Source organism: Trichechus manatus, unplaced genomic scaffold (genome assembly GCF_000243295.1).
Source record: "Trichechus manatus latirostris isolate Lorelei unplaced genomic scaffold, TriManLat1.0 scaffold00140, whole genome shotgun sequence".
NCBI lineage: Eukaryota > Metazoa > Chordata > Mammalia > Sirenia > Trichechidae > Trichechus > Trichechus manatus.
Genome location: NW_004444076.1, coordinates 6,406,948 through 6,416,979, shown reverse-complemented (window position 1 = coordinate 6,416,979; position 10,032 = coordinate 6,406,948). Strand labels below are relative to the sequence as shown.

The following is a 10,032-nucleotide window of genomic DNA, read 5'->3' as shown; positions in this document are numbered from 1 at the left end:
AATTAGGCCTGCATGTGAGTTCCATAATGTCTACCTTATTCATGGCTAAATCCCAAACAAATATCACAGTGCCTCTGCTCCACAAAGATTTAACATTTGTTCTCTACAAATAAATAAAAGTAAAAAAATCATAATATACAAATGCCTGCAGAATACAATCCTAATAATGCATACACAAAATATCAGAAAAGTACATAAAAACATTTATGCTTATCCCTGTTTATAGTATTTCAAGTTGTCTTTATTTCCTTCATCTGTTTTTTCTTCCTCTTTTTTTTTTTTTTTGAGATTTTCAAAATGCCCAACGAGAAATTTTTTCCTGATACTGAGAAATAAAAACATAAAACAAAAGGGAGTAAGGCAAAAACTGTATACCTAACAAATCAGACAGCAATGTGAGGCAAAACGGGAAGTACAAAATCTTCCTCATGCCACTCCAGATCCTTCATCTTCTGGCCCAGCATCTACCCCACCCCCTGCTACTCTGCTGCCACCCAGTAGAGGCAGCAGTGCCAAGCTGTGCTATGTTCTCACTTTTATACTTGCTGTCTACTCTCCGTCCCCCCACTATCTCAGTATTCCTTATGTGGTAGTTCTGTGTTCTTGCTATCTTCTCACTTCTAGGGCAAAGCACAATTCCTTGTACACAGAAGCACTTACTAAATGTTGATGGAGTAAATTAACAAATTTACATCACTGAATTTGAGGCCCATCTCTTTCATTTACTACAAAATGGAGATAGTAATTAATCATACTTATGAGGACACTGGTGGTTCAGTTGTAGAATTCTTGCCTTCCTTACAGGAGATCCAGGTTTGATTACTGGCCGATGTAGCTCAAGCACAGCCACCACCTGTCTGTCAGTGGAGGCTTGTGAACAAGCTTCAGCAGAGCTTCCACACTAAGACAGAGCAGGAAGAAAGGTCTGGATATCTACTTCTGAAAATCAGTCAGTGAAAACCATATGGGTCACAATAATTTGATCTGCAACTGATCATGGGGGATGGCACAGGACCAGGCAGTGTTTAGTTCTGTTGTGCACAGGGTCGCCATGAGTCAAGGGCTGACTTGAAAGCAGCTAATAACAATCATATTACCTCTTAGAGTGATTGTGAGGATTGAAAGAGAAAATACATGTAAAACATGTCTGGTACATAATAAATACTCAATAAACAACATAAGTTATTGTCATTATCAATGTGACCATGTATAAGTTGCTTGACTCCCTTAGCTACCAAACCGAAACTCACTGCTGTCAAGTTGATTCCGACTCATAGTGAGCCTATAGGATAGAGTAGGCTGCCCCATAGGGTTACCAAGGAGTGGCTGATGGATGTGAACTGCACACCTTTTGACTGGCAGTCGAGCTCTTAAGCCCTGGGCCAACTGTCATCTTAAATTGTGGACAATAATTCCTGCCCTGCCCACTTCATCAGCTTGATCATAGGAACCAACGAGATAGTAAGAGCTTAAAGCAATCTGGGAAATATAAATCACTAGACAAACACATATTATTATCATTATGATGATGATGATGATGATTATGCACCATTTTCTTTGTGACTCTTACCTACAGTAAGTTTTTCTTTTAAGGTCACATTACCTTTGCCGATGTTTCAAACCATCCCACGAAACCGTGCTCCTTGCAGAACTGGTCCATCTTGAGGCCATTGTTCATGAGCACATCCTTCCCCTGATCACATTTGTTGGCCAACAGAACTGCTGAAACTGGTTTGCCATTAGGGAGAGTTAACTTTGAGTCCAAATCACTTTTCCACTTTGTCACTGCTTCAAATGTGGCTGGCCTGGTGACATCGAAGACAATAAATGCACCCATAGCTTCTCGGTAATAGACCCTTGTCATGTTTCCAAATCGTTCTTGACCTGTCACCAAAAAGAAATACAAATCAATGACTTATTACAACAGTAAACTGAATCACAGACTGGAATCTCATGAGGCCTCCAGGATGAACAGCTCACTCAGTAAAGTGTTCCACTGCTAATCTTTAAAGAGTCAGCTAAGCACACGATCATGCAGCTTTGTTCTTAATTTTTGTGTTAAGAAGGAAATTAATTTAACAAATATGTATTGAGAAACTTCCGGGTACCATGAAATATTCTAGATGTGTGCTGTCTAATATATTATCCACTAGCCACATGTGGTTATTTAAATTTAATTTTAAATGAAGTAAAATTAAATGAAGTTTAAAATTAAGTTTCTCAGTCACATTAGCTAATTACACGTCAAATGCTCAAAAAAACCATATGTGGCTAGTGGCTACTGTTGGACAGTGCCAATATAAAACATTTCCATCATCAGAGAAAGTTGTATTTGACAGTGTTGTCCTAGACACTTGGGATACAATGATTAAAACATGTGACTCTCTGCCCTCATGAAGCTCACATTTTAGTTAGTGGGAAGACAGATGATAAATAATAAATAAAAATAAATTAATAAGTTATATAGTATATTAAAAGGGTATCCACAATCTACTCCAACTAGGGAGGAATAATAATATTTAACATTTCTTTTATGTTTACTAACCATCAGAGATGTGATTTACATAAATGATCAGGAAGATATAATTATTATCCCCATTTTTCAAATGAGAAAATTGTGGCTTAGAGAGGCTGAGTAACTTACTCAAATTATACAGATGGTAAGTTTGGGAAGTGAGATTCAAACCTGACCTGTCTGAATCCATAATCAATGCTCATTTTCCACCATTACATGCTCTCAACTACTAAACCAGTCTTGTACTCACTTTTCTTCATGCTTATATACCAAGAGTGTCTCATTCACTTCAACAGATATCTATTGGACGTCTACTATGTCAGTGCCAGTAGCTGATCTAGATGCCAGGAATACAATGAACTAAATCTCTACCCCTAAGTAGTCTACAATCTATTGGGCAATGAAGGCCCTCTGTTATTTAAAAAAAAAGAAAAAGAAAAAAGGATAAAACTTCAAGTTTTGGAATCAGTTAGAATCAGCTGGAATCATTTTTTCTCTGATGTTTAATTTTCTAATTGAATATTTGCAATATTGGCAGTTTCTTAAACATAAAGAGGCACAGCGGTGAAGCGAATGGCTGCTAACGAAAGGTCAGCGGTTTGAACCCACCAGCTTCTCAGTGGGAAAAAGATGCAGCAGTCTGCTTCTGTAAAGATTTACAGCCTTGGAAATCCTATGGGGCAGCTCTACTCTGTCCTATAGGGTCGCTATGAGTCGGAATCCACTCGACGGCAATGGGTTTGGTTTGGTTTCTTAAATACTCTAAGCTTTGCCATCCTCACCTACAAAATGGTAATGATAATATGAACCTCACAGAGTGGTCATGAGGATGAAATGAATTAACATATGTAAAGTGCTCAGCACCAGTACCTTAAAACTATTTGGTACTTGAGTTTTTCTTCCTTTTCCCTAGCATGTTCAAAAATATGAAAGATATTATGATCTATGTTCTGAAATAGAATCCCAGAAAAGAGTTTATGATGAAAAATTACAGGTATTTCAGATAACTAAAAAAAGTGAACAAAATCCTATTCTAGCTCTGTCTACTAGTGATTGCTAAAAACAGTAGCTAATGAAGACTGGGTTCATAATTTTTGAAACAAAAACCCTTTAAATACATAACCAGGAAAAGACTTTTTATTCTGATTTGGGAATTTATTTATGTTAAGGTTCTTATAAAGTTATAAAAATTAAAACAATGTTAGGTATATATTTAACAAGTCACCTTTTCTTGGAAGGAATAAAATGCTGAATATAGGTCAACATACCTCAAAGAACACTTTGAACTTAACACTTAATTTTGAGATCAAGGTTATTTTCTAGGTTGTTCTATACACAGTGCCATTAGCACTGCAAGTTGTAAGAAAAGAATGATCCCTAAACATTTAGTGAAAATGGATGGAAGTCAAGGGTTCCCTTTCTTAGGGAACTGACAACCTGGATGCTCACGTGTGCACTGAAGAGCACGTTGTCAGGACCAGTACGGGACAATCCTAAAAACATTCCTTACATGGGTCATACCACAGAATCATTTTTTTTCCCCACAATCATCCAGTCAATGAAAGGAAGTTGTGAAATACTCTACATATGATACACAACTCACAGATGAACTTCCATTTTTCCTAAATGAGCTTTAAATTTCTTTCTTTTTTCTTTTAAATATCTAATGCAAACAGTGATCTCCTTTGATAATGCTCAGGGTGGCCGTGACATTTCAGATAAATAGGAGAAAAAAGGCTTCTGTGATCATTCAGGACTGAAGACCTCTAGGCTTTTCAAGGATGTCTCATGATCCCTTTCAGGCAACTAATCAGATAAAGGGCAAAGTCATGGGTTATTCAATAATCTGATTGTCCAGAGGTTTTCATGGTAGAGTAAGGTGGCCCTCAGGAAGAAAGATTTTACATTTCAAATACGTGGCATAGGATCATTTTTAAAACTATATACAAAAAGCAACGCACAGGCATACATCTTCATAATCAAAAAAACCAAACCCATTGCCATCAAGTCAATTCTGACTCATAGGGACCCTGTAGGACAGAGCAGAACTGTCTTATAGGGTTTGCAAGGATGTAATCTTTACAGAAGCAGACTACATCTTTCTCCCACAGAGCTGCTGGTAGATTCGAACGACTGATATCTTGGTTAGCAGCCAAGCTCTTAACCACTGCGCTACCAGGGCTCCTTTACACCTTCATACGGGTTCACGAAATGTGTGTGTGTGTGTGTGTGTGTGTGTGTGTTTGAGCTTGTGAGTGTATGTGTGTCCGATCAGAAACAAGGAGAAGAAGCTTATTTCTAGAAAGAAAAGATCTTTGTATATTGAGGTCACTGGGCCAGGAAACTTTGAAAGTTTGTATTTTTGGCATTCCATCCCAGGGTCACACTCAGATCAGGGCATTGCCAGTACTCACATTTTATCCTTTTGTCAGCTGACAGCTCTCTCTGCTATGTCTTATTAAGAAAAAAATGTGAATCATGTGACTCTTAGTGTGTGTCTATACGTGAGCAGAGTAGAGAGTTGAAGTATTTAGCATAGGTAATATACTTAAAAAAAAAAAAAAAAAGACTTTGTTCAAAAACAGCCTTTGAGGTTAGATCATTCTTTTAACACATTTATTGAATAACTAGTACGGTCCAGGTGTTGTGCTCTGTGCTACAACTGCATACTTTGTACCCAGATTCAGAAGAGGACGTGGAACAAAGGATATTATTGATGTCAGATGGACATTGGCTCTAAGGACCATACTGGATGCCTGCATTGAAAGTAATCCAATTCACAATGTAGGTTCCCACTTAGTCTCTAAAGACACACTCCACAGCCGTGTAAATGTGGCTCATGATTTACCTTTGAAGGGTGCTAAATGACAAAGCAATCAACTGAATCACAAAAATTAATATGATGGCTTCAGAAATGATCAAGCAACCTCATAGCAGAAGGCAATGAATTAAAGGGCTGAAAGACATGAGTCTTTACCCATTGTTACCAACGCAGCCTTAGACAAATATGATTCTCTCCCTCAGACTCAATTTTCTCCTCTGTAAGATGCAGTTGGTTGCATTTCTGAGGTGTCTATAAAATGCAGCTGGCTGATCTCTAAGCTGTCTCCCTGCTCTCAGCCTTCTGGCTTTATGAAGCATCATTAAATCCATACTTGGCCCTCTGTCCCAACATTTGGTGCCATGGATTTCTAGCTAAAAATATACACAGGCAATACAGCCATAATGTGCATTTAATGATATTTTCACTTGGTAATCAGTACTATATAGATGCTCTCAGTGGGTACAGGAAAGCAGCGAATCTTCTGGTCAGGGGACAGTAGCAGGAAGTATGTCAAGTTTTCTATTAAACCAGGTGCATTCTTTTACCACTGTCCCTAACAGCTAGCTCTGTGACCTCAGAGCAGTCACTATGCCACTCTGAGCCTCACTTTTCTCATTGGCAATATAAGGAAATTGGATTGGATACTCTAAAATAAATTCATTATTGCCTTGGTCAATCCCCTCTGATTGATCACATACCCCACACCCTCCATATGCAGGCATTCGATTTTCCACCTCTTACTCCTGCATTCCCCACTCTGGCTCACAGTGTCACCATCCACAGTGCCACCCAGTGTGATACCTTCAAGTGATCTTCCAACTGCTTCCTCACTCACACATCCAAGGGTCTCTAACATCCTACCAACACTTATACTTCAGAAATTGCTCCTGACTCTGCCTCTCTCTCCATCCAGTTCAGGCACCCAATGGTCCACACCTGGACCCCTGACAGCTCCCTAACTCTTAGCATGTAGGCTCTTTGCAATCCCATTCTCCCTTAATATAAATTGTTCCAAAACACAGGACTTCTGACGGTTGCCATTCTGGCAGCATAAGAAATCACCTGAGGGATTTACAAAACACCTATTTATGGGACAGGCTCTTCTGAGATTCAGATTCTGTTGGTTGTGTGTGGAGCCCAGGAATACGTATTTTTAAGCACTCCTGGGTGAAATAAATGTATGGCCTAGTCTTGAAACTTCTATTCCTATCAGAGTCCACTTTTAAAAATGTAAATCTTACCATTATGCTCTGTTACTTTAGTACTTCAATGGCTCTTACACGCTTAAAAAGAAAGACGCCTTAATTAAAACTACGCATGGTGTTGTCTGTGCTTTGGATTTTATCACCCATTTATATCTGTTCCCTCATCCAGAATGCCCTCCCCATCTCTCTTCCCATTCTGTTCAGTGAGATCCCATGCATCCTTCGATTGTGCCCTGAAGTGTCACCACATTTACGCAGCCTTCCTGGTCCTTCCAACTGAAATCATTGACTCCCTTCTTCACAGTCCTGCACATTTTCTTTATCCTACACCCTTTGCACTTCTCATGCTATGTATTCAGGCATTGGTCTCCATCATGGCATTGTAAAACCTGAGGCCTAGTTCTACACCTTTTGAACATAGAGACCAAGAAACTATGGTAGAAATAAACTCAGATTAAGGTTCTTTCTCCTACAGTACAATATCCTGGCAAGCAAGGTTTCCTCCAGTTTTTAAGAGCTCATCTGACTCTCTGGCAGTGGTTCTGAAATTGTTTCATCATCTTTCTTCATTACTTTGCCTGCCCCCAAAACCAGTGACAAAAGGTGTCAATTTATCATCATTTTTCTACCACCTGTTTGTCAGTTTTCCATACTGTGGTAGCTTGCATGTTACTGTGATGCTGCAAGCTATGCCACCAGTGTTTCAAAAACCAGCAGGGTCACCCATGGTGGACAGGTTTCAGCAGAGCTTCTAGACTAAGCAGACTAGGAAAAAGGACCTGGCTGTCTATTTCTAAAAAAAACTGGCCAGTGAAAACCTTATGAACAGCAGTAGAACATTATCTGGTATAGTGCAGAAAGATGGGCCCCTCAGGTTGGAAGGCACTCAAAATACAACTGGGGAAAGGCTGCTTCCTCAAAGTAGAGTCGACCTTAATGTTGTGGATGGAGTAAATCATTTGCTGATGTGGCATGACTCAAAATGAGAACAGCTGCAAACGTCCATTAGTAGTCAGAACGTGGAATGTACAAAGTATGAATCTAGAAAAACTGGAAGGCATCAAAAATGAAATGGAATGCATAAAGACTGCTATCTTAGGCACTGGTGAGCTTAAATGGACTGGCGTTGGCCATTTTGAATTGGACAATCATATTGTCTGTTACGCCAGGAATGACAACTCGAAGAGGAATGGCATTGCAGTCATCGTCAAAAAGAACATTTAAAGATCTATCCTGAAGTTCAATGCTGTCAGTGATAGGATAATATCCATATACCTACAAGGAAGACAAGTTAATACGGTTATTATTCAAATTTACGCACCAACCACTAAGACCAAAGATGAGGAAATTGAAGATTTTTACCAACTTCTGCAGTCTGAAATTGCAATCAGGATGCATTGATAATTACTGGTGATTGTAATGCAAAAGTTTGAAAAAAGAAGAAGGACTGGTAGTTGGAAAATATGGCCTTGGTGACAGAAATGACACTGGAGATCGCATGACAGAATTTTGCAAGATCAATGACTTCTTCACTGCAAATACCTTTTTTCAACAACATAAATGGTGACTGTACACATGGACCTCGTCAGATTGAATACCCAGGAAGCATATCAACTACGTATGTGGAAAGAGATGAAGGAAAAACTCAATATCATCAGTTCAAACAAGGCCATGGCCCAGCTGTGTAACAGATCATCAACTGCTCACGTGTAAGTTTAAGCTGAAATTGAAGAAAATTAAAACAAGTCCACAAGAGCCAAAGTATGACCTTGAGTATATCCCATCTGAATTTAGAGACCATCTCAGGAATAGATTTGACGCAGTGAATGCTAATTATTGAAGACGAGTTGTGGGATGACATGAAAGGCATTATACAAGAAGACAGATAAAGGTCAGTAAAAAGACAGGAAAGAAAGAAAAGACCAAAATGGATGTCAGAAGAGACTCTGAAACTTGTTCCTGATCATAGAGTAGCTAAAGTGAAAGGAAGAAATGATCAGGTAAAATGTGAACAGAAGATTTCAAAGGGCAGCTCAAGAAGACAAAGTAAATATTATAATAAAATATGCAAAGACTTGGAGTTAGGAAACCAAAATGGAAGAACATACTTGGCATTTCCCAAGCTGAAAGAACTGAAGAAAAAATTCAAGCCTAGGGCTGCAGTATTGAAGGATTTTATGGGCAAAACATTAAATGACCCAGGAAGCATCAAAAGAAGATGGAAGAAATACAGAGTCACTGTACCAGAAATAATTGGTCGATGTTCAACCATTTCAGGAAGTAGCGTATAATCCAGAACTGATGGTAATGAAGGAAGAAGTCCAAGCTGCACTGAAGGCATTGGCAAAAAACAAGGTTCCAGGAATCGACAGAATACCAACTGAGATGTTTCAACAAACAGATGCAACGCTGGAAGTGGTCACTTGTCCATGCCAAGAAATTTGGAAGACAGCTACCTGGCCAATTGACTGGAAGAAATTCATATTTGTGCCCATTCCAGAGAAAGGTGATCCAACAGAATGCAGAAATTACCGAACAAGATGATTAATATCACATGCAAGTAAAATTTTGCTGAAGATAATTAAAAATTGGTTGCATCAGTATACTGACAGGGAACTCCAAGAAATTCAAGCCAGATTCAGAAGAGGATGTGTAACGAAGGATATTATTGAAGTCAGATGGATGTTGGCTCTAAGCAGAGAATATAAAAAAGATGTTTAGCTGTGTTTTATTGACTATGCAAAGGCATTTGACTGTGTGGATCCTAACAAATTACGAATAACGTTGTGAAAAATGGGAATTCCAGAACACTTAATTGTGCTCATGTGGAACCTGTACATAGACCAAGAGGCAGTCATTCCAACTGAACAAGGGGATACTGAGTGATTTAAAATCAGAAAATATGTGTGTCATGGTTGTATCCTTTCACCATACTTTTTCAATCTGTATACTGAGCTAATAATCCAAGAAACTCAACCAAATGAAGAAGAATGCAGCATCAGGATTGGAGGAAGACTCATTAGCAACCGGTGATATGCAGATGACACAACCTTGTTTGCTAAAGTGAAGAGGACTTGAAGCACGAACTGATGAAGATCAAAGACTACAGTCTTCAGTACGGATTACACCTCAACATACAGAAAACAAAAATCCTCACAATTTGACCAATAAGCAACATCACGATAAACAAAGAAAATACTGAAGTTGTCAAGGATTTCTTTTTACTTGGATCCACAATCAACGCCCATGGAAGCAGCAGTCAAGAAATCAAATGATGTATTGCATCAGGCAAATCTGCTTCAAAAGATCTCTTCAAACTTAAAAAGCAAAGGTGTCTCTCTGAGGAATAAGATATACTTGATCCAAGCCAGGGTGTTTTCAATCACCTTATATGCATGAGAACGCTCGACAATGAATAAGGAAGATGAAGAAAAACCAGGGTCTTTGAATTACGGTGTTGGTGAATAATACTGAATATACCATGGAAT

General features: G+C 38.8%; 1 protein-coding gene across 3 annotated transcripts in view; it reads right to left on the bottom strand.

Moving 5' to 3' along the window:
• The window catches only part of RAB38 (RAB38, member RAS oncogene family), a 157,342-nt gene that overhangs the window by 132,036 nt on the left and 15,274 nt on the right, over window positions 1–10,032 (bottom strand). For all 3 annotated transcript variants that reach the window (XR_002825490.1, XM_023739808.1, XM_004385532.3), the window contains exon 2: window positions 1,604–1,884. Coding sequence is in view for 2 of the 3 variants with exons in the window: in XM_023739808.1 (XP_023595576.1) it covers window positions 1,604–1,884 (281 nt within the window). In the remaining variant the exon portion in view is untranslated. The remainder of the gene's footprint in view (window positions 1–1,603; window positions 1,885–10,032) is intronic.